At 35.7% G+C, this 26150-nt stretch overlaps 1 protein-coding gene and 2 long non-coding RNA genes across 13 annotated transcripts in view; 1 reads left to right on the top strand and 2 right to left on the bottom strand.

The window, feature by feature from the left end:
- LOC100645140 (protein phosphatase PP2A 55 kDa regulatory subunit) overlaps positions 1 to 25094 on the top strand; it is a 45408-nt gene extending 20314 nt beyond the window's left edge. For 6 of the 11 annotated variants that reach the window (XM_012316840.3, XM_048412854.1, XM_012316839.3 and 3 more), the window contains 9 exons: positions 13543 to 13855; positions 18701 to 18766; positions 18993 to 19090; positions 19474 to 19752; positions 19993 to 20170; positions 20299 to 20633; positions 20705 to 20920; positions 21027 to 21194; positions 21288 to 25094. In XM_012316840.3, coding sequence (XP_012172230.1) covers positions 13771 to 13855; positions 18701 to 18766; positions 18993 to 19090; positions 19474 to 19752; positions 19993 to 20170; positions 20299 to 20633; positions 20705 to 20920; positions 21027 to 21179 — 1410 coding nt within the window. In that variant the 5' untranslated portion in view covers positions 13543 to 13770 and the 3' untranslated portion in view covers positions 21180 to 21194; positions 21288 to 25094. The other 5 variants (XM_048412853.1, XM_012316838.3, XM_048412849.1 and 2 more) reach the window with 5 other exon arrangements.
- Positions 11905 to 13545, bottom strand: LOC125386454. The gene is made up of 2 exons (XR_007226615.1): positions 12584 to 13545; positions 11905 to 12446 (listed from the first exon to the last, which is right to left on the bottom strand). It is a non-coding gene; the product is annotated as an uncharacterized LOC125386454 (long non-coding RNA).
- On the bottom strand, positions 20166 to 20711 carry LOC125386451. Its single transcript, XR_007226606.1, has 2 exons — positions 20577 to 20711; positions 20166 to 20505 (listed from the first exon to the last, which is right to left on the bottom strand). It is a non-coding gene; the product is annotated as an uncharacterized LOC125386451 (long non-coding RNA).
- Positions 25095 to 26150: the final 1056 nt, after the last annotated feature.

Raw genomic sequence — 26150 nt, 5'->3', positions numbered from 1 at the left:
TCATAAATAATCACCGACGCTGGTCGTAAGTTGTAAGCTTCTCGGAAATTCCAAATAATTCCACAGTTCTGTGTCGTAGCTGTATTTACTTTATCTTGCAGAATTAAGGAATTCAAAAACAACAGTCAGCAACCGTAGATAAAGTACTACATAATACAATTTTTTCTAAAATGAGAAGGTTACAGTAGTGTACGGTGGTGGAGAAAAGAAATTTTATAAAATTAGGAGTATAAAAATACACCATAACTTTACACGATGAATTGTTATTTGATAAGAGCAATGAATGTGATTATATACCACAGAATAGTTAACTATTACCAATATGTTATAAAGTTATTAATACAAAAGTTACTGAAACCCATAATGTATCAATCTTAAATCTTACTTTATCAAAATTATACAAAATTCTTTGAACGGGCAAAAATTCCAGCCGTTAATTGCCTACAATGAAATCGCTTGTAATACTTGAACAGTAATTATTCTTACATATATCTTCTCGTTTCCGCGTCGTTAGGATTTTCTCCAACTTTTCTCGTCTCACGTGTACATACTGTATTACTTGTTATTGTTCCTCCGGAGAAACGATGTCATTAACTGATCTCTCAGAAGGATACCGAGTATGAATGACAGCACAACAGCCGTAGCTTCGTCAATCTTGGGAACGTTGGGTTTGGATTTAAAACGGAAATCTCGAGCCTTCGGGTCGGAGAACCGGAAATTGCCGAGGCTTAAGGAAAATCGTGAACGAGTTTGCAAAGGTGTCCGTGAGAGGCGAAACGTTTCCTCGAGTTTCTCGGTTCGAAGGGATTTCCCTTTAGTAGGGATCCCCCTCTTCTAATTCAGCAACGATTAAACTATTTGAAAGATACACTGACTTCTGGCGGACTAATTTGTACAGCGTCGAAGACACTGTGAGAAAGTTTGAAGGGTAGGTGCAGATTAAAGGTTTAGATCGATGCATACATGGGTGTTTCGGTTATTTGTAAGCAAAAATTTCCTTCACTTATGGTCTTCAATGAAAGACAACCATACCTTATGAATAACACGACGCACATAATGTAATCATTGCGTAACAACGTTAGGGAGAGAAAAATTTGTACATCGTTGATCTAAGAAACTTTATTACAAATTTCTGTTCTATAGAACAAATATACAGGGTGGTTGGTAACTGGTGGTACAAGCGGAAAGGGGGTGATTCTAGGCGAAAAAAGAAGTCGAAAATATAGAATAAAAATTTTTCGTTTGAGGCTTTGTTTTCGAGAAAATCGACTTTGAATTTTCGCTCGGTACGCGTGCACATTATCACGTCTCGTTATAACGGATCTCACTGTAGATCGTTGTCTCGATGGATATTATCGCAGTTTAAGTTTGTTTTTGCCGTAACGGAAAATTAGGAATACACAATGAAATAATATGAAGTAATCGTAAAGTTTATTATTACAAAAATTACTGAAAATGTTGCCCATTCTGCCGAACACATACTTCTGCTCTTCTAATTAAATTTCTATGAACACTTCCTAACGTATTCGATTGTGAAAACGTATTCGATCAGTTACCAACCATCCTGTATATGTTTGATCGTAGCGATTCAGTGGTTGGAGGTATCGGTTGAACATTATCGATATTTATCACTGTTAATGTGCTATTTACGATTTATCACGATTGTCGGGAAACTCGTACGAGCAGAGTTATCGCCGAAATCGTCTAACCGTAGCAAATTTCTGTCCTTTCCGAGTTCATTAACGGGCCGATGATCACCGTATGCACGAAAATGCCTCGGTAAATGCAGATCACCGAGGCAACCACAAACCTAGCTCTTCTACTCTCCGCTTTTCTGTAATATTATCCCCGATACGATGCGCATGATTAACGCGGGAAATGTTGCGCCTGGGAATATCTTTTTTATTATGTCGTGGAACAATGATATGTTACATATTATTATCTGTGATAGATTATTTCATTATCTTATTTTCTCCGACCATTGTTCGACCAACTGTTTTATTATATTATCATTCATTTTTGTATCTTCTTATATCTTTTATATCTATCGGAATATCTTTCTGTGAAAGAAGAGGAGAAAAAGGAGAAGAGATAGGAAAGCGTACGAGGAAACTAAGGAATAAAAATGAAAGAAAGAAAAGGCAACTGATGATTCTCATAAGGATTATTCTATCGCCTCGTGAAGATTGTTTTATTTAATTGATAATTATTTACTTCGTTGTTCTATTTCGTATTATGAATAAACAAAGAGGAAAAGAAGCAAAAGGAAAAGAATACCAGGGTAAAGGAGAGGAGGAAAGAAGAAGGAAAAATGGAAGATATAGCAGAGTTTTATGGTTTCAAATAACAAGTCCCGTAATTTTTCAAAATTACCAAGTAGTTTTACTTTAGCGGAAAGATAAAAGCTTTCTCTCTTTATCCTTTTTTGTCGTCTTTTTTTGTTTGCTAATTTAATGCATGTCGTGCGACGTGAGTTGTATACCTGCGTACACCACTTGAAGTAACTGGGTCAGCAGCGTGTACGGTAATTGGCAGTAGACTAATTTCCTTACAATTAGTTCGTTGACGGCGTGAAAGAGTGCCTGGCATACAATGATACCTGTATGTTCAACTTCGTTGTTACGTTAAAAGTTTCGTCAACTTTTCCACTTCCATTGTATCAAATTACAAGCAACTTAAGACCATTACCACACACATTCTATACATAAAATATCACGATGTATAAACCGTGCGGATTATCCAGCACAGTATCTACAGAGCTATGCGAGAAACGTAGTCTATTCTATATGCTATTTTAGTACCTAAAGTACAATGGAATTGAATTTAGTTAAATATTTATTGCGTATTCAGTTAAATACCAGCTCTGTTACGCATAATTTTCCATCGTATAATCTTCTAGAGTTTTGTCGAATCCGTACACAGTTCTGTACTCTCCGTCGGTGCTTAAAATATCAACTTGTCCTTAGACATAAATCGAACAAGTTTTTAATCAACTGAAATAGCATGTAGTTCACTTGTGGTCCCTATGCATATTTAATACCGCGAATATCAATAGTAGTAACTATTTTATTACTGTTTCCAGAGTACACAGTATTTGTACATTAGTTTGCACAAGATGGAATTCCAATCTTGTATTGAAATACTTGTATTTAGCTCTTTTAATTGCTTGACACACATGCATATATGCGCGTACAATGCTTTTCTTTTATCATTATCAAGAACATATTCATTCATTTACCCATTTTCAGTATTAGTTGTTTCTACTATATGAGGTGAATGTCGTGATAGTGATAAGAAAGAACACTTAAGTATATTCAACAATATATATTTATTATAATATACTCAATATATACACTTTGTACAGAACTCGCGATTACTATTAGCGGTTCGCGATTCGCGATTACAAGTTCGACTACTGGTCGATGTATTTTGATGCGCGATATAAGTTCGGAGGATGATTGCTCAAGATGCCGAGGAACTTGGATCAATTATTGACTCGGACCTGTGCGTAACGATTCTGACGATTGTAACGACTCTTGTGTAGCGACTCCTGTGTAGCGACTGTAGTGTAATGACTCTGTGTAACGATTGACTTTCCGTCACGATGATGTCGCAAAGGAAAACTATGATGGGCTGTGTGTAAGGATACGAGATCATCGGATTCATTGTGGAAAGCCTCGGTTCGGAAAGCGAGGGAAATGGACGTCGTTGTTAATTGGCTAATTTTGTGTTGGTAGTTGGAAAAAGATGCTAACTGCCCTTGAGAGAAAGTTGCTAGCGGGAAACATCGTACGTGAGAAAAAGCAGATTTCTCGTATCTTCTCGTAGTAGGTGATAGACTTACGACTGTTAAGAGAAAGACTATTTGTCCCTTTTGGAGAATCTTAGCTAAACAAATCCTAAGATTTATAGCGGGTCCTTAGTCTAGCTGAAAATATTCCATGAGGATGCATCGACATCTGGCAATTGTCTCGTCCGAAGAGTTGGGCCTTTGTGTAGCGAACCACAGGACAGAAACCACTGGAAAGTTTACTGTCGAGTGCCGCTACATATACATCAATTGAATCATTTGCATCGGTAAAATTTAAGGAAGAATTTCTATCTAAGCTAGTTATGGATGAGACAGCGAAGTAAATGAATCGAAGTTACGTAAACGCGATACTATTGAATAACATAAGTAAATTAACTTAAACAATAAGAAGCCAATAACAGACAAAGTAACTGTTTTGTGAAGATACAAAAGGTGTATTGGAATAATAAAATATTTCTCGCTGGTGTGCTATATAAATCAGACGCAATGTTTTACAAAAATGTCCACAATTCAAAAGAATATAATCTTGTCATAGCTCTATAAACGTTTCTTCGAACTTCATGAAACCATAGGGGTAAAGATTCGTCGTCCTTGACAGCTTGCGTTCTCTTAGCGAACGATGAATTGGCAGATAGTGAATTTAGCGAATTTAAACAGAAAAGAGTCGTGAATTAATAAGGCGTTGCAATGAAAGTTTTGGTGCCGGTTACGGAATATTTATACCACGGTTAGAGAAACGGTAGCAGACAGTACTCAAGTACAGTAGTACAAGACCTACCACTCGAATTATCTAGGCCACCTGCTTGTAGAGCAACTGGCAGCAGCGTCGAGCCTCTTACTTCGCTGACAGCGCTGAAGCTCATCCCCGTGTGTATACATTACACGTATAAAAGCTTGCTATAACCATTTACAAGCGTCAGCCGAAAAATAAAAGCCACTCACACAAACGTCTCGGTCGTTTCGCGACTAACTCGAACTCGAACTCGCGAGTTTTCTTTGCTGGCATTTTTCCTTTCCTTCGACGCAGCTGAAATCGGGTTACACAAAGATGGGCTGGGTTTTCGATGGGTGCTTATTAATCGGTAAACTCGTTCGTCGAATTTACAAACCGTCGTAAATTGACACCAATAGATGACGGCAGAAATGGTAATTTGCTTATTGCAACGTAACCGTACAAAGATGATGGTCAAATTTTTGGCTGTTTTTTAGCTTAAGCGATTATTAATGGGTAAACATCAATGCGTATTTGGAACATTGTCATAGCGGAAAAACCATCCTGAATTTTTCTGTTGTAATGTTTTTGTAATTTGGATTGGAGCGGATGGAATTGCGTGGAATTTTATGAAAGTGATTTGGAGTATACGAAGATAAATTTTATTCAAGTATCGATTTAACAGAGCAGTTTGAATTATTAAAATTTCTTGAACGATCCAATACAATTAAATACAATCGTGACATTTATTTATGGAAGTAGCTTCGAAGGTAGCGCACGACTTTCCCTCGCACGTTTTAAATGATCTCGATCGCAAAGCATATACTCGCATCCTGCTGTGGATTTCCATCAATTGAATAACCCGCTCCATCCCAGTCGTTCGCATACTCTTATCCGTTCTCAATTTAACTTGGTCGCGTAACAAGAGGTTGTTACGAACTGTTACGACAACCGGCGAACTAACGAGTGAGAATCAGTGAAACTTCAAGCCGAAACGGCGCGAAAACACGTTTGATACTCGAAGAAACTGCGATTACACACTCCGTTGTATATCACGCTTTCACGATCCGTGATAATACTTTCTCGCACGTCCAATGTCTTTATAAACTTTAATTTTGTTAAAATGTTGCTTCTGGCACGTCCTACGGTATAACTTTATAAATATCAAAGTTCTATCAAACTTTAGAAAATGGTTCTGTCTTACTATAAAAGATTAAGTTTGATATACATCGCACCTCGCTATGATACCTTAACACTAGAACTATCGATAGTTAACACGAAGCTATTTCTACCAAAACCAGTTAAAATGACTGGTCTTTAAGAAATACTTAATAATAGAATATTTTTATATTTATTGATTCATTACTTTCTTACAGAAGGAATTCCATATTATGTAATATATTTTTGGTATTATTAATCCATCTGGGACCATGATTCCTAAACGAGGGTTGGCAAATTTATAAAATTGTAGAACCAGTCATTTTGATTGGTGTGATATTTCTAGTACTAGCGTCTAGCGATCTAGCGATCAATCCAGAATTTCCTGATAACTCATATCATCATATTGAATGATACGTTGTAAATATTTTAAAAACGTGTGGCAAGTTGTACAAAACGAGGAAACTGGTTAATTCGGGTTTGATAAACAAATTGCAGGACCCTTTTACACTTTGACAAGTATCAATTATTTTGACTGGTATTAGTAGAAGTAGCCTTGATACAAAGTTAGTATCAGTTTGAACACATAAAAAACAAAATAAAATTCGTTATATTACTCTTTTAGTTATCGTTGCGAAAGTCATTACATCGTTGTGGAAAAAAATATAACACGAAGTAGGAATTTTAAAATAAAATTGTAAAACCAGTCGATTTGTCTGGTGTGGTGGTTCTAGTGTTAATAATAACGAGTATAGTAATACAATAACGTATAGTATACTAATTGTATATTATTTTATATATTGACAGTATTTTTCGGTTTAAACGACTTTTATACGATATATGGATAAAACTTATTATCTTTAGATATTTTTATCTTCTTGCGTAATACATTTTTCTATATACTTTACACTTTGATTTCGACTTCTATACTTCAGTCGTTGGTAGCTCCAATCTTCTTCAAGTTACACTTTGAAAGAGGAAACGTATTCTTTAGTTGTTTCGTCGTTATTCGAATTTGCAATTCGATCGAAGCTGCAACAACCGACTTCCGCGATACGCATAAAATCATATGTGCCTGTTGAAAACCTACAAAAACTCACACGATCCGTAGTAAGGATTCAGCAGGATGGCCTACTGGTACACTTTTATGATCCCTTTAACATTGAGCGTTGACCCACTATTCCAGAAGAACGTTCGTGTCTGTTGGCCTCGGGGTTCCTACTTTATTCTCGTTATTTTTTAATATGTGCATGTTCCACCCCGATGTAACGTAACCAATGCATTCTCCATAGAATGGATCCTGGTATTAAATGTCATAGAAAATGAAACGAAACATGAACGATTCATCCGTTGGATCGTTCCATTTAAGAAGAGAAACGAAAATTGACTCGGAGAACTACTAAGTACAGTAGAACATCGATTATCCGAATATCGATTATCCCGGTAAATATCGTGGATATTCATTCGTCCGTGAAACACGAGCCTAATATACTGTAACGTCCCTGGACCATCGGCATAATTTCTATCCGTTATTTATTCCAAAACTGTTAAGTTTAGTTGAAGTAGCGTTCAATTTCTTTTTATTTTCAATAAATTAACGTTATAGTTATCGAGACAAGCAATACTTTAGTATCTTCGACATACTAAAATTCTGACGAGTAATGTTTTAAAAATTTTGAAGAAAATTGACGACGTGTTGAAATTTCCAATTGCTTGCCTGTAAAAAAATAAGAAATGTGACTCGTCGCGGTCTTCCTATGTGGTTTCTAAGTGAAAATTATTGGCGAGCCACGGCTACATAAGTACGAGTTATCGTGATAGTCAGTAGGTCGTGAGAAAAGATTATACCACTAGTAGCCTTTGCTTTCTCAGTTTGCCCCTTTTGAAGGCTGCGAGAACGTATATGAACAGCCTGATAAGAATAATAATGTCGATGTGGTAACCTCGTCGATACAGGCATGGCGATTTTCTCGGAAACAAAGACTAAACGATAGTAAAGGTATTACCATTGTCTCGTACATTACCATACATACATACTAAGCATTTGAACACCTGGACTAATATTGCCAGTGAAAGTGATATAGTAAACTTACCTAGCAAAAATCGACAACTCACAACTTACCATTTTATTTATCGATCCACGAACTATATTATTGCCCAGTAAATCATTCAGTAAATCACAGGAAGGTCCTGTGTAATTTGCTCGAAAGGTTGATATTTTTTAAACTTAACCCGAGCCTAGTTCCTTTTTGCTACAGACAGGAATAAGTTGTTTTTCGATACACGTCCATTATCAATCGTCGATCAATTTCGATATCAAATTATTCTTCTTTGTATCATTGCATAGCAACCACGATATAAACCAAAGTTAACGTGGTGTGTGAAAAAGACCGCATTATCTCTGAAATCTCGTGATGAGTAATATCAAATTATCATTATCAAACTCGTTCATTGTCATATTAACCACAATGTATAAAAATTGTAGCTTTTTTTCGAATGTATTATATCTATGAGGAGTAGATGTAGTAATCCACTTTCTGTGTCCATTACACGCAATAACAATGCTCGTACGATGATGTTTGTGAAGTTGAGAAGCACGATGCAACGTGTCGATCAGCTCGAGTAGACGTTTAACGATAGCTGGATTACCTCTCGTCGCAGTGTAATAATTAAAGGTGCCAAGTGAAAGGTTAAACTCTCCACATGCACGATTATCGATCGTGTCTGCTTTCCAGCAGTGAAAAAGAGGAATTCGTTTTGTCATGCTCGAGTGATCCGCGCAGGCTCTTCGAATATCTTTTGTGCTCGTTGCTTTGATTTCGAAAAATGACGAATGGTAATTGGATTTGTCGTTCCATTAACAGAGACATTAATAAATATCTATGGAATATTAGCTGGCGTCGGCAAGTCGATAGGAATGACAATTAGAAAATGAAAAATTGAAAGGTGAAAAAGTCCTGAGAATGATCTCTGGCCGTCTCAGAGCGACATGAATCGAGAAGTAAAGTAAGGAAACCTTTATAGTCGGCCGTCTCCACCTTTTCATCCGTCGCATCGCCGTCATTATTGTCATCGTTCTCTTTGCCGAGGGTTTTTAATCAAGAGTTCAAGGGACAAGAAACTAAAGATGGTTTAATACTTAGAGGTTAAACCATCAGAGGATATCCTTAGAATTTCGTTATTTCAGCGGTATCATATCGCGCGCCTATTTCAAAAGAGTTACGGCTCAGACAAGTTTTTCAAAAAGAACGAAAAGTTAGCTTGCAGAAATATTAAAAGATTTAGAAACTTACAAAAATATTATGTATACGTTTAATTTTCATTGCGACAGGGAACAATGGCTAAATATCGGTTTCGTAATATTCCACGCTTAACCCTCGAAATCTCCCTTTCGTGTTTCCTTTTTAAACATAGTACTAAATTATTTTGAGTCGTAACATCTTTTAAACGCACGTACAATATCGTCGTATCGTTCGGGATAAAATTTTACACAGACTGGCTTTTTATATTCCGATAGAATAGTATGAGAAAACTAAGTCCCATAAAATACAGCAAATATAAAGAGGGAATCGTTTCTTCAATTTCCACAGAGCGAGCAATGAGTCTAATTAAAGTGACTTTTCTCGCGTGTTCCTTGAACGATTCATTTAATTCGGATACTAAAATAGATCGTCGTTGATCTAGTGCTCTTATTTAAAGAACTTGACCTATCCTTTTTAACTTTCCTTCGAGCTTGTGCTAACTTGTAAATACAAAGTGCTGAATAAAACAGGGAAACATGAAATCAGAGAACAGCTCTCGTATCATAAGCGTGATACAGACAAAGCTATTTTCTCTTTTTTACAGCGTTGACACGAAAGCAATCGTGACTCTTAATTTTATATCTACCTAAATCGCCACTGCAATTTTATGAAATGTCTGCATTACCCGGGATGAGTGACCCGAGCGATAAAGTTGCGTGATGAACGATACGTGACTGAAGATCAGAAAAACGCTTAGCTAGGATTTTCATCAACATCAAATGATTCAGAGAATGCGCATAGATTGTCAAATAAAAAGTATACCTAAAACTACCCGGAAATGTGTTTCTCTCATTAATGGCCAACAAAGAATACTTCTTGTAGATAAAAAAAATTCGATCCTGAATTACGAATCAGCATTGTTACTTTAACGTTAAATAATTTTATCAAGAAATTCGTTCATTTCGTGTTTCACGTCGCAATAAAATCACGTTGCTCTTCCGGCGAAGCTACTTGCAGAATTCCAACAGTATTTCTTCCTCGAATCGTCAGCGTATAAGCATAATATCCTCTTGGGATAAAGTTTGCCCATAAAGGATGAGTTCAACGTCCTTGAGAAAACTCAATTAAAAATTTGAACGTCGGGATATTGTTGAAAAGTTGTTATAACGATCTAGGGGTTGGATATACGAGAAATCACCGCAATAAACGAGTATTTCGAACTCGGGAAATGTTGCGTGCTCATAGTACGAACTTCCTACGCAAAAAGAATGAATTTCAAGCTTAAGAAGCAGTCGGAAAATTCTCTGGCTAGACGCCAGGGATCTTCTGTCACTGGCATGCACACTTCGCCGGTTTAACAAACTACCACCCGTCTGCGATCACCCCTCTTGCTCATCCTCATCCCAATCCATAGTCGCGAAACGATTTTCTCAGCCATGTTAAAAAGTTGTCGCGCGTTCGAAAAAAAATTCGCGTCGGGTTAAGCGAATTCAACGACTTCTATTCTCTGTCCTCTGCATTTTAAATGTGTACAGAGTGGCGAGCACTAATTGATTTTAATTGTTTAAAATGTCGGGCTGAGATCAAATGCAGTCCTTGGCCATCGAATTGGGACCATTTGTAGCTTTTAACGTCGTTTGCTTTCTTTTTTTCTTTTTAATTGAAAGGTACAAACCAACTTTAAATGTACATATGACATAGATAATTTTATTCAGCGTGTTAAATCATCATAGTGCCGATACGATCTTTGGCTATTTATTATTCAATTGTTTGGAACTCTCTTGGTAAAGCATTGAAATATGGTAAGAAATGTCTAGTAAAAATTCTAAAGAAGATATCGTATATATGCTTTAAGACAACCTCCTTGCTGAATCCTTAACTTTCACACGTATTTCGAACCCTACTGTTTCGTCTCGATAAAGGCAGAAATTAACTAAATTTTCTGTACGGTATTTATAGCCCGAGCTTGGGAAATTGGAGGGTTAAGTTTATCTCTTTTCGCTTTCGAGTTATTAAACTTTCATTCAGTACCCTGCTAGACTACCTGTTCCCAATGAAGCTAGAGGTAGTTTTCTGTGTTTCCCATTCAAACGAACGTTATCACGGGGAGTATTGTAGAAATCTGAGGGGCAGATCATTTAGTTTGAGAATCTGATCCACTGGCAGATTAGCTCGATGACCTTAAACGCGTTTAAATTGCAAGATTAACCGGCAGTAGCGATTAGCGGTAAAGATTTAACCTTGCTCCATTCCTGAAGGTAGGTGCATTAATTCTGTCGCGTTCGTTCCAGTACACAGACAGTACTTCTGGATTAAAGGTGTCTTCGCTCTACTTTTACACGTCATCCTCGTCGTGTGTAAATTTTAGTTCTGTGTCAGAACTAAAAAATTCAATAGCTCAAGGTGGAATGGTATTTCGAGTGTTTAGTTGCATCGTGCAATTGGTTGCCTCATTACCGAAGAATTCGTTCGTGAAAAACAAAGGTATTACCTTCGAATATGCTCAAACACACACACAAACGCGTGCGCGCGCGTCATCGTCCCAAATTAAAGGTTTTATCTCACGGCAAATACTACAACCACATGAATAAACTCGTGGTACAAACTTAAGACACGGTAAATATGTACGCGAGTATAACTGACACCAATAGCCAAGTATAGCAACTTCATAGAACATAATCGGATTACGATGTAGTTTATATGAAAGACACTTGTATTGTTCGTCACATTCGGCTTTGTCTTACATTTCTCTTATTGACATTAGCGAGTGATCAGTAGCATCCTCGGTCATCGAAGTGTCCGGAGGTCGGTACAAGTTTGACGTGAGGTTAAGCGACACTAGTGTTAATCAAATTTCAATTTCGTTCGTCGATTTCGTCGAATTAATAGGCTGCGTGACGTAGAAAGCTAATAGAGGAGGATACCGGTGTAGCAGTAATCCAACCGGCGCAACACGAAGGTTAGAGCATGTTACTACGAAATATCTATGCATTGGTATATTTATACAAGCAAATTATTCATTCTCCGAGTGAAATCATTTGATATTTTATATTTGAAACTATTTCTGATGTTACTGTCTCAAAATATCAGTGCTTCATAGTCCGACGATCATAACTTACTTCTTAATGATTTGGCAAATCTGTCTAAGTAGGTTTTCATAAACGTGCTAATACGTGTTTGGATGTTCAACTGTTTAAAATTATTTTTCATTCTGAAATTCCAAACCATAGATTCTTTATAGTCCAACGTTTCAAATGAGATAATTTTTGCACGTGTCAGGAATTTCTTAGTAATTTAAATTTACACAAGTTTTTACATGTGTTCTAATAAACTTATGAACAAGGGTGTACCCACGCTCGTGTTCTTTCGGTTAAGGTCACATTTGCGTTTCAGATCTTCGCATAAATTACGTGCCTGTTTATTCGCATTCTTTGCATCTTCTATTGGCGCCTACATCTGGTGTCGATGTCAATGTCGTAGATGACATCATTATTAAATGAAATTGCAAGTGCCCAAGCGTGATCTGTAAGAAGAAGAAGAAGAAGAAGAATTCAATCTAATCGGAGACACGAACCACGAGCTATGCCAAAGAACCGTTTCAACCCTTGCGCAGTCGTGTTCGCGCCTCCCTCGTGCCACTGCTCAAATGAGTTTACCCACGTTCGGCTACCTGTTGCCTTCTTTTCTTTCTTTTCACCGGTGCTCTGATAATATTTACGCATTTGCGCGTCAGACGGCACTCTCTCAAGGGTGTAGCTACACGGAAGAAGGACGCATTCACGCACGCGTCTTTCAATTGGCCCCGCTGCCATTCTCGTTTTGCGCCCCTCGCGCTAACGTGATATCCCACTTAAATCGAGATTAAAAGCTGACGCGTACAAAGACCGGCCTCCATGTGAACGCTCACATAAACTTCTTCCGGGTTCTACAGATACTACGGGTGCTTGATATTACACGACGCCGTAAAGAAAATTTCCATCAGTGATAGTAAACATTGTTGAAACACGCTGATAGATACATCGAGAGAGTCGAAGTGCAGCTCCTTAATTCATTAATCCCATTAGAGAACGAAATTAACGCTACATTTCACTCGCAACTTTTCTTTTTAATGGATTTACGTTATTGAAATTTATCGGATCTACGTTGCACTTGCGTAAACGAATGTCGACAATTGGATCGATATACTTTTTCTCAACTATTTTACATTACTATTCTCGGATCATAGAGATCGTTTTTGTACCTTCTATTTGTGTAATGAGCTTCTGTATCTACTATTTGAATACATCTTCTATATTTTTTCTGATTCGTAATAACAAACTGCGATTTGTAATGTCAAGGATGAAGCGAAACAATCTGCCCTAAGCAGAGCAAACGAAGTAATTTTTAATGCCTGCGCACTCCGCAGTCACGTTATTTCCCATGCACCAGCGTTCATTCGTTTCCTACTCTGTTGCTAATTTACAAACAGCGAAGATTCAATAAAAATAAATCCGACAATCTCCAATAGCGTGAATAGAAACTTAACGATTGAATTTCGCTAATTTGATTAATCTAATAGATAACGTTACATAAATTTACATGAAAAAGTAATCGTTCGCGTGTTCATTGTATTGTTCCAGTGACGTCTGAGGCAAAGTGGAGGTTGAGATTAGAAATAATAGCGTGGTTAACAGGTGGAAAAGAGTTGACGTTCGCGAAATACCACCACGCGTCACGCAGGGGTGGTGGGTCTATGGGGGGCACCGCCCCAGCGGCCCCCCGGCTCCAGTCCAAACGGAAACTGCCGGAACGGTGCTATCCTGGCAAGGTCCAAGACCGCTCCGCTTCCGGTACCACCGTCAAAACGGATGAAGAGCCCCTCCAACATCATGAGGCAGTCTAGCCTCACCAAGCTTGGCTCCATGATCAATACCGCTGTGAACAAGAGAGTCGGTGAGTTTTATCTTTTTTCGTTCTTTATTTTCCTCCTGCTTCGTCCGCCCTTCTTCCCTTTCTTCTCTTCAATACCACGCATTATTAACTCTCCGAGTCTTAAAATGTTTGTGTGATGGCTGGGAATAGTAATTTCTGTTCGAGCAGAGATAGGGGTAAAGCAGAGCGGGGAAACGAATCTTCCCGTCACGGCGTTTAAATAGGATTTTGAAATTTATTGAAATATCTAGAAATAAATATATGCGTTTCCTATATAATATGCGTTTCCTAAATAGACGCGCTGCATATAAGTTGCGATCGTAATTGAATTGCTTAGAATTTAGAGCTCGTTAATTTTCATAGAGATAAGTAGAATGGATAAGAACAAGATTTTATACGGTTCGTTATAATCGAAACATTGAGAGTAAAAGTGGAGTAAGCTACATTTTTCTACCTCGTGAGTTTATTGGATTAATGTATTCCAACAAGCTCTATTAATCAAACGAAAATGGTGAAATTCATATTTTCCAAATCAAATTCAGATAACATGGGGAAATCAGTTGGTGTACTTTCAGTTACTTTGCTGAGTACATATTTACTCTCAATGTCTCAATTATAAATTCAAACAGGTGATTAACATTGAAAAAATTAGAACTAAGAAGCTTCTAACACGCAGTTTATTCGATTCAGCAAGTTTGTCTTGCGGACTCTTTTTCAAGAAAACTCGTCGAACGCCTTTGGTAATACGATTGTTATGGATGTTCTATCGTCGATAATTGTTTTCCGTATACAAGTGTATCGATGTGAACCGATTCAAGCACAGTTTACATTTAGCGGTCAGTTAGTAAACTCGATGTCACCTGATAATAACAATATGTTGTCTTGATCGGGATGAATATCGTCCGTGAAAACGGTTTGCAAGGATCATCAACGAGAATGAATTTGCAAAATCATATCAGTGCCGGACATTACAGTATCGATTTCAAAACAAGCTTGGTCGAAGAAGCGATGCGAAACATCCAGAATATCTTGAAGTGTGACGATGCCGTTTGTGATAGTGAGTAGAACGAATATTTGTAATTAATATCTACAGTTACGGTTTTTGAAAACAGCACGTTGAACTGGTTGTTGGTGCAACACTGTCGTTTTGGGGAAAATCAAAAGAGTGAACGAATTTTGAACATTGTTGGCCACACACACGATTCGATCGATTTTCCATAGATGTGGAAAAAATTCGTATATATAATACGTCCTATAAAAGGTCCAACGATATATACGGAATACGAGCGGATCTTCAACGCATTCGAGCGTAAACTGATCGCACAATCGAAGCTTATAAATTTCGTAAGAACAATGAGTGTCTGCCAGGCTTGAACAAATTTTATTTCAAACAAGGATAAAAAATAACGAATCACTTGGACCGCTATATTGTTTTAACTTTAGGAACAATAAAGAGAAAAAATATTATTTTGTGTTAAAATTTAATCATTTTTGGATAATTTCAGTTAATTTTTTCAAACGGAATTGTTTGCAGTCGAATTATTATACAACTGTTATTATTACAAATCGGTTTCAGTCGTTAGTTAAAGCGATACTTTTATGGGATATTAAAAAAGTTTCGTTTCACGAGAACACGTGATGTCTACTTTTTCGAAAACACACTTACGCTTGATTCATAGCAAATATCTCGTCCAGGTAAACGTTGCACCGGCTCTACACGCTTGTTAGAGTTCATTACAGATTCATTAACATCCTCCCCCTAACACGTTCGACAACGAGAGTTTCGTGTGTCGTACGAGCTTATGCACTTTCGTACCAGTTCGAGACAGTCGTTTCACTTGCAAACGTTTGCGCCGTACGAAACGCTTATTTGTTTAATCTATTCGAACCTCGGTTAATTGTTCGAACCAACGGATAATATAAAAATCGTTGGTTTATTGACACAGTGAATGAGAAAATAATTCGTATGCTCTTAGTTTCTACACGTTCGATTATTGATCGTATAGTTGAATTTTTTAAATAAAAATTCATCGTACAGCTCCTCTTGTGGCAAATACGTTGTGATTTGAATTTCAATTCTTTACTTTGAAGTACCGGTTCGAAACTACGCCCAAAGTTTCCTCTTGCTCGTCTGCGCTGCCACAATCTTCACTTTGAATTACAAATTTCTGTGAGCAAAGTGAAAAACATAGTACTTTATACGAGTTTAATTTGTAAATTTAGAATATGGCGGGAAAACTAACGTCATTGTCCCTGCGATTAATATTTGCCAAACGCTATTTATATTTTTTTAGTGAAATGATCAATTTTAAATTAACGAGCAAGAGGAAAGAAAATACTTATCGCGCTTCCAATGTGAAATATTAAACATGTGAAATATTAAATGCCTGACGAACGATCTACTGCTGGAAAGAAGAGTATTAATATTCAAACCAGGACGGATGTTAGACCCATATCGAGAATGTATCGAAGAGATCTACTAAAGTAAATTGTAATCGATTCTGTGCTTTGGAACGCATTGAAAATGTATGACGCGCCTCGACTTTGAAAGCGTATGATCCGAGTGTTTCAAGTTCTTCGAGTTTTTATTAGTGAAATCGAGAAGTAGCAAGGAAATCTTTCTATATAGAAGCTTATTCTGGCTTTGCTAAAAATGGACTGGTCGATGTCAGATATTCGCTCAGCCAGGAATTTTGCGCATTTATCCAGGGCTGTACCTATGTTTTTCTCTGTGGAAGAAGTGCATGAGAAACTATCAAAACTTCTAGGTAATTTTTTCTTAACGTCATCGTCGACATTGATTAGTAGTTTCTTTTAAATTAGATAATCTTAATTAATTATCTACGGATACACTTATATGTATAATCTTTTTATCAAAGCTATTCCATTTTCTATTGCACTATGTGAAATGATCTATGTCCTGACTTATGATCGAATAAAAATTTTACGATTTTATAAAAACAATCTTTAACAAAATTTCACAACTTTATGCCTTAATTAAATGCAGTTATACGATAGAATTACAGATAAACCTACAGTAATTATATAATACGATGAATATTTTGTTAACAAAAATTGAATGTATTGATTTAAAGATAATAGAACATTCTTTCATTTTCTAGAGAAAGACAAACATGGACAAGGACCATTTTCGTTATGAGCCCCTTAAAATTAAAGAACATAGGGAAAAAACATGACAAGTTATATCAATTAATCCCATTTTAATCTTGGGATTAAACATAAATTTTTACCATCCCCCGGATTATTTAAAGAATATCGATTATCATAAAATTAGTTAAGCTTCCTGGTCTTAGCTTCTATTTTTAAGAAATTTATGATTTGTTTCCTTTTCAAACATATAATATTAAAGTATTATTTAGTATTTCAGCTATAAATTGGTATCAAGATCAACAAACTGTAACTTATCATGTAATTCCCAAGTGAACTTTGATTATTATTGGAAAAGTGATTCTTAAACTTAATTTAAATTTTGCGCGACACAGATGGCGCTGTTAGATCGGCGGCGTTCGGTAGTTTTCGTAGTGGTTCGTGTACAGTCGGTTTTCGCAATCAAGATGGCGATTACTGTCGGAATAGCGAAACCTGACTGTGGTGTGACGTCACGCCATAGTAGTGTTGTGCGGTTATGCGTTCGTGAATTCCGCCATTGAAAGCTAGTGATCGGATTCATATTAGTGACGGACTAGTAAGGACGAATATGTGACAGGGTAAAAAGGTTGGGCAGAGCGTGGTAAACAATCGTGAAGGTTTCCTGTTTCCTGATCGCCGGCGTGGCGCGCCGCGCGCGCGTATCTCTGGTCGAGTAGGCGGTATTGGACCTCGCACCGGGAGTGAGCTCGCGTGCGAACCTCTCTCTGGTCGCGTAGTGTCTCTAATTGCGAGATGGCCGGTAAGTAAGGCGTCGTGAGCACCGGTTTACTATGCGTGGTCGCTCTGTATTTCTACGACACGTCGTGAACCGAACAGTGCGTCGCTCCTGCTGGCCGCCTCGCCGCGCCGCGGCAACCTGAACCTTGACCCAGATACTATCACGGGTTCACGGGTATATCCGCAGCGCTCGCAGTGCACGCAACGTTCTTCTTCGTCAATTCCGCATCCTCAAATATAATCACCCGTACCCACTCTCTGGATACTTGCTGTGCGCGGGGCCAAATGCGCCCGTCGCCGGCGACGGCAGCGGCGGCGGCGGTGGCGACTGCCTAGAAGCACGATGGATTGCGCCGAAACTTCAAGTAGGATTACTTTTACCTTTTTCCCCTCGACTTTTCTTTCATTTTTTCTTGCTTCTCCTTTATTCACTTTACTTACGTATATTTTCTCGTTTGTCGCCTCTTTTCATTATAACTTATCTTTTTCACCTTACCTACACACGCTATCGCTTCAGTCATGTCCCTCCACGTTTATTTTATCACGTTTCACAGTCACAACCTTCTCGGTGTTATTTTTTCTTAGATTCCTTTCTCTTTCCTTATCCCCGATATCCTTATCGATTTGCTCCACTTTTCTTGCTTTTACCCGATAATTCGATGAAATCTCGTGCGTATCGTAAGTGAAAGAAAAAACCGCGGACGTTTGTAGAATATATATCTCTACGCGTCTTTTTACCACTGTGCATCTACCTGTTCTACGCTCGAAACGCATGATGTAATTCAAACGATAAGCATTATGGGATTTTTATCTCTTTTGTAATACATTTTTTTATATGTGTATTACGTGTTCACAATGAATACATTATGATGTATTGAAAATCGGAATTTTGTATTGTTACTTGATAATTTTATTGTTATACTTCTGTTTTCAAGTAAATTTTTGTGTAACGACTTAACTTTTTTAATGTTGTTTTAGGTAATGGTGACATACAGTGGTGTTTTTCACAGGTGAAAGGAACATTAGAAGACGATGTCACTGAAGGTAAGTTCTAAATAGAAGTTGCACATATATTATGTGTGTATATTATCTCATCAATTTTCATTCAGTGATTGCACAAGTATGTTAATTTAGTAATAAAGTATTATGATGTATTCTTTTTCTTCTTTCATCCATCTCTTCTTTTCTTTTTAAAATTACTTCTAAATAAATATTTTCTAAATATTCCAGAACACTTTATTGTAGTTATCTGTATTGTGTTCTGTTCTAGCTGATATAATCTCATGTGTTGAATTTAACCATGATGGCGATCTTCTTGCAACAGGAGATAAAGGTGGTCGGGTGGTTATTTTTCAGAGGGATCCTGTTGTAAGTTGAAGTATATTTGTAATAATATGAATTTTGTATATTTATAGAATTCTTACATGCTATAAAATTTTTAAGGTTTCAATAAAGAAAGATTTGTCCTTTAAATAAAAATTATATTTATGTGTTAGTATTGGATTATTGCCAGATTGTTCTGTACAATATGTTACATTTTTCTATCTTTAGAAAATTTCTAAAGATAATCATTGAACGTACTGAAAGGAATAAATATCTCGAATACTTTATTTATGTTTTATGAAATTTTTTAAATAGTTTCATTGTCTGTAGAAAGAAGAAAGATTTAGAAAATTGATAGAAAAAAATAAAAAATATTTGGGATATTTTTTAAGGCCATAAGATAATTAAAACATTGTATCTTTATTTAGAGTAAAAACAGTATACCCCGAAGAGGTGAATACAATGTATACAGCACCTTTCAAAGTCATGAACCTGAATTCGATTACCTGAAATCATTAGAGATAGAGGAAAAAATTAACAAAATTAGGTGGTTAAAAAGAAAAAATCCAGCACATTTTCTACTTTCCACAAATGATAAAACAATTAAATTGTGGAAAGTTAGTGAACGAGATAAAAGAGTAGAAGGCTATAATACAAAAGAAGAAAATGGTACAATTCGTGACCCTGCTTGTATCACTTCCTTGAGGGTGAGTATTGATGAGTTTTAACGAGATTATTGTGATATTATACATATAATGTGGTAAATTCTAAAACTCTTTATGATTTCTCTTTGTACCTTCTAACCATATAAATATAATTTTCCTTATACTATTGTGTTTCTAACAAAAATATTTTCAAGAGAAGGTCGAGTTCAAATATGCACATAACATTATGAGGCTTGTGCATTTTGATTATCATATATTGAATACTTATGTATTTTGACCTAGGTACCAACTATAAAACCAATGGAATTGATGGTAGAAGCATCCCCAAGGAGAATATTTGCCAATGCGCACACCTATCATATAAACAGTATAAGTGTTAACAGTGATCAGGAAACATACCTCAGTGCTGATGATCTTAGAATTAACCTTTGGCACCTTGAAATCACAGACCAGAGTTTTAGTATCCTTTTTTCTATGTCATTTAATATTTATTTTATTTTTCGTTTACAAATTCTAAATTATATTTATACATCTTGGATATAAATTTATTATAATGAACTATATCGTTTTCTTAATAATGATACACAGATATAGTAGACATTAAGCCAACTAATATGGAGGAACTAACAGAAGTAATAACTGCTGCGGAATTTCACCCGGCAGAATGTAACGTCTTGGTATATAGTAGTAGCAAAGGAACAATTAGACTCTGTGACATGAGATCTGCTGCGCTTTGTGACCAACATAGTAAGCTCTTTGAAGAACCAGAAGATCCAACAAACAGAAGTTTCTTCTCTGAAATAATTTCGAGTATAAGTGATGTGAAACTTAGTAATTCGGGAAGATATATGATCAGTAGAGACTACCTCAGTGTGAAAGTGTGGGATTTGCAAATGGAAACAAAACCCATTGAGTGTTACCCTGTATGTAACAAAAGTCATAATACAATTTTCATACATTTAGTGCAAAATATTAATCGATTATATTATTATAGGTACATGAATACCTAAGATCAAAGTTATGTTCATTATATGAGAATGATTGTATCTTTGACAAATTCGAGTGCTGTTGGAGTGGTAATGATTCTGCTATTATGACGGGTTCATACAATAATTTCTTCAGAGTATTCGATCGTACAACTAAACGTGATCTCACATTGGAAGCAGCACGTGACATTGCCAAACCAAAAACACTTCTAAAACCACGTAAAGTAAGTGTAAATTTTCAAAAATTATATAAAATATTTAATAAACTATTACTATTGTATTGTATTGTATACTATTGTATTGTCTACAATATATATTATTTGCTTAAAGGTTTGTACTGGTGGTAAACGTAAAAAGGATGAAATTAGCGTGGACTGCCTTGATTTCAATAAAAAGATATTACATACTGCTTGGCATCCATCTGAAAATGTAGTAGCTGTTGCTGCTACGAATAATCTCTTCCTATTTCAAGACAAACTCTAGCACATCTGTATGCAGGTATGTCTATTCAACATTGTATCAAATTATAAATACAACAAGAATATAAATTTTATTCACAATAATAAGAAAAATTGCTTTCCATTTTTTCAGATCATCCAACGGTACATATTGACGTGAGCAAGGCACGTTCAACTGAAAAATCCCAGTGGAACAAGGGATGTCTGAATTATACTGACGAAAGTCAACTATTAATATGTCAATGGTTGACTGACCGAAAAGTGGTGTACGTAGCGCCGTCCACACAGCTCACATATTCATACACACTATGTATACACACAAAGACATACAGAATTGCACGTAACACCTTGTCGCGCGTATATATGTATATAAATGCATGCAAGCAAAGACATATGCATAGCTCTCCAATTTATTGAATTCCGCTAGTTCAAATAAAATGCACGTGGAATCATTGCCCATTGACAAAGAAAAATGTACAGTTCAATCAATCAAGAGACTCGTGTTGGCGGTTATTATTTAAATATTTTAATAGAAGATTAATATATTCAGTTCGCTTGTATCATAGAAATTTTGATACCGTACGATTTAAAGTGCTTTTTAATATAGGTGATTTTTCTACGTATGGAATGGTATCTGTAAAAGAAACTGCATTAGTAGGATCAACTGCATAGAATTAAAAGTCGCTAAATGCGATAATTGTGTCCTCGGTACATGTGTGTAGCATATAATACCTTTGCTTAATAAATTATTTGCCAACCAAAATGCCTAGACATGCAAAATTAAAAGTAGAGATGATTATATGTGCCAAGAGATGTGAGATTAATGTGTAGCTCGTTACTATTTTATTCTCAATCCAGTATTCTTTTTCATAACTTCTCGCGTAGTACAATTTTGTGTTTTCAGTAGATAGTTCATTTTCAAAAATAAATTTTTTGTGTCGAAAAACTATATCCTTTATATACCAAATTCGTTGCTGATTTTAGAGTAAAAATATTTTGATAACTATTAACAATTGCATTTAAAATATACCAGCAGTTACCATTAAGAAGAAAGCCGAGCTTTCAATTATTTCAATTAGTCGTTTGTTGTCATACATAACTTAGTAAAAGATAATATTAAATAATAGGCCTATATCCTCGTGTCTTTATTTCCTAAATAAAATATATTATCAAATACCCTTATCATGGCATGTTAAAAAACAAATATTCGCCGATACGAGTCAAAATATGAGAAGACAAGACAAATTCACCTTTCAGTGAAACTTTGAAGAAAAATGAACATCAATGCATTGCATACTTTAAACAGTAAAGAGTATGAGTGTAAAGCACCATTCGTCAGTTGCCGCTTTCTAATAATAAGAAAAAGAAAGGACTCAGTCAAGAAATATAAGGAACTTACGATAACTGTAAGTGGAATACAGGTTTTCTAATATTTCTTATTGACAAATTATTAACACTTATACTCTTACACATATAAGCAGCGATTTCGTACACGAATTAAAATAAAACTAAAAAGTGCATTTGACGATGGTAAGCTGCGCTTGCAGAGTTTATATGTATAAATTAAATATGTGCTGAGTAAAATATATTAGCGGAATATAACGTCAACATTGTGGAATTTATAGAGACGAAATTCGAACGAAACCACGCGTGATTGAAACATACGCGCGGATTATCGATTGCGATCAAGGTGAATAAAATTGAAACTTTTTTATCAATGGAAAAAATTCGATAGCGAAAATTGTCTTTAACGAGACATACCTTACATTGGTGACTTAAATTGTACATGATTGAGAATTAGAATTAATAATTTTCACGTGTATGAATAACAATTCTTGAGTCATAGGCAAATAAACGACTTTCGAGGTTTCCTAACCATATAAGCAATCATATAGTTTTATAAAAAAAAAAACAAATATATGATCGCTGTGCGGAAATGATTACAGGAGATTCGCTTTAACACGTGAATCATCCTTAATTTTTATTTAATTCTCCGAAAGATCTGCTATATGGCCAAAAATAGACACGCGTGATATAAAAAAAGAACTATTTTAAACTAAGCGCTTTGAATGGTTTAAACTAATCACATTCTTATTCAAATGATGTAATATTTAAGCATTAAGTTTTAGGTACTGGAAATTCTTGATTATCTATTTTCTGAGTTAGACTTCAAAGTTAAACTTAATTGAAAAAAGAAATATTACATATTATTACGTTTCTTGCAACATAGCTTTCATACAACTTATCTTATTAAAAAATAAAAAGATGGTAAAAAATGCATTTGATATGGTATAGCTTAAGAAATTTAGTCGTGTTACTCCCATGTTAACGAGAAAGAAGAAAAGAAAAACCATCTTCAAATAATCACGTGCAGACACAATGCATGAAACGTAATAACTGTGTACCAATCCAGGATTATTACTCAGTATCTTTGTAACGCGATATTTAGGCAATTGTGTACTCACAGAGATAGGAGGTGAAAAGACGCACGAATAAAAAAATGCAAAATTATAATCGATAAGTTGTAATCATAATTTGTTTTCAAAAGTAATACGCGATGGAACCGTGAAATTCGTTCTATACTCGAACAAAACGTAGACGTATTTTTACAATTAAGTAATATTAATATTATTACTGCTATTATTATTATAATTATAGTTATTATTATTATTATTATTGATATTATTATAGGGACTCTGCGTAACTTGTTTGTTTTGTTAACTGTTATGCAGATTTAGTCACGGTGATGACGACTTGATCTGTTCGGTTAGCTAGATAGCATGATGATGTAATTGATTGCGAATTAAATGATCGTGTCGAGATACCGGAATAGAACCATACTTGTTCGCGCAGTAAACAATTTTACGAAAAAACCGTTATATTCCGAAACACTCGAAGTATGCAACGAAGAGCCCGGGGCTCCCGTTAGATCTTTTAATCTTCGTAAAATCCAATTGCTAACGGGATCAATGAATATGAGACTAATGAAATATAATAAACTATGAAAAAACAACAATGGATCCCATTGATTGAAATTAACTTAGGTATAAAATTAATTTAAAAGGAAATGCAATTTGTATCCGCTTGCTTGATGCGAGGAGATGAGATTTAGGTCTCGTATGTATGGATCCCTTCGAGAAAGACATTTTGAATATTTAAAAACATGCCTTACAACTGGTCGTATCATCGCTGCATCCGTGCATCGGACAATCTGAATTGACGTAAAGGAAGTTAAAAAGAAGTACACTGAGCAGAGTAGAATTTTGGCACGCAGGACCTGTCTCGTTGTGATATAATAAACGTCATTGTATTACTAGCCGAATGTTGAAGCTCTATTTTTATTAAAGTACCATGTATTATTAGTCCATACTTAGCGTTTTTATAGCGAATACGTAAAAGTCTTTTTACCTGTCTTGCGTGAGATACGATGAAGCGAAAACTACAATAGCGGGACTCGCAATGTTTCAATGTTGGTTTCTATAAAATTTTTCGTAACGTCGATCAACTATATGTAACTTGTCGCGTGAAATATACTTTCTCCGGTTATTAATTCCATAATTTATTTCTTCTCGCTAATGCACGCAATTAGGTAAAAAGAACGATTATGGTATCCATTGTCGAGTTAAGAAGAATCGTGCCATAGAATGTTATGCGTAAAGAATACTGTCATTTTTACTATTTATCTTACATTGTACACTTCATCATACTTTCAGCGGAGGAAATTGCGGATAATACAGTCGAATTCTTTTCGGGATTCAAAATTACTTAACGTCTGTTTGCACGGTACAGATTTTTACGAGAAATTTACGCTATGAAAAAAATGTAAAAGATCATGGAATGAAGATGTAATTGAAAGAAAGCGTAAGGCATATATATTAGGTAGTCTTGAGAAGAATGATGTAAAGCATAAATGAGAATAATGAGCAAAACTACGTCGAAATCGAGTAACAATAATTTTCACTCCTGATTTTGACTCTATACCATTCAACCTGATCGTAATTGCTTCTGAAAAAAATGCTCGGACGGATCTCAAAAATGTTCGATTAACCATCACCAATATTCAAATATCTTTGAGATCGTCGAGTTTATTTTGTACTGTATAATGTGCCTCAAAAAATGCCCAGCGTTACTAAAAGCGAGTGGCAGTTCAAATTCGAGATAGCGATTGATTTGTTTGCAGAGAAAAACGAGAAAGGAACAATAAAAAGAAGTAGAATTGAATTAAATGCTGCGAGCGCAAACATTGTCAATGAGATTTATCGTAAGTGATTAGAACGGTGTCGTAGTAAAGAAGAGATGAAGAAGACGCGAATTTATAAGAAGAGATCACAAATGAAAAAAGACATTTTGTTTTAGAACGTAGCATTATACGGTAGTATATGCAAGCGCATTAAGATTCGACTAATTCAAAGAAACGAATGAACATTGCGCCGAGATATAGATAAGTTACATGGTAGCTAGTTTTGAACGGATGACAGTATGAATATTCTGTACTCTGCACGTATGTGTCGTTGCATGCCTGTATAGAGACAGAGGGAGATCAAAGATATAATCATTTATTTATCTTATTTCGGGAAGAAATGATATATGCATTTAAACATCGAATATATCAGGTGTATACACGAAAAAATACAAAACTAAAAATTTTATTCTTAGTGTTACGGTATAAATTTTTAGACTTTCTTCAATCTAGTATTTTCTCGCGATGTTTTTATTGTATTTTTTCTTCTTTTTTCTTTTTCAGGAAGGATGAGTTTTACATGGTGAAACAATATATAATGCCTGAGAGAAATATATTCGATGTTGCTAGAGATGTATTCCCATTATTTTCATCCGAGATCAGTATGCTTCCAGAATCAATTGAAATTTGATTTTAATCTCTTCATTCCTGCTCCTCCCCTTCTTTCATTATCAGTGAAACATCATTAAAGTTAGTATCTTCTATTCTTGCGAGCGAATGATAAAGAGTACATGATACTATTAACAATAAAATTAT

The sequence above is a fragment of the Bombus terrestris genome, chromosome 15, assembly GCF_910591885.1.
Source record: "Bombus terrestris chromosome 15, iyBomTerr1.2, whole genome shotgun sequence".
Lineage (NCBI taxonomy): Eukaryota > Metazoa > Arthropoda > Insecta > Hymenoptera > Apidae > Bombus > Bombus terrestris.
Note: the sequence above shows the minus strand (reverse complement) of the source record. Positions and strands in the feature narration are given on the sequence as shown.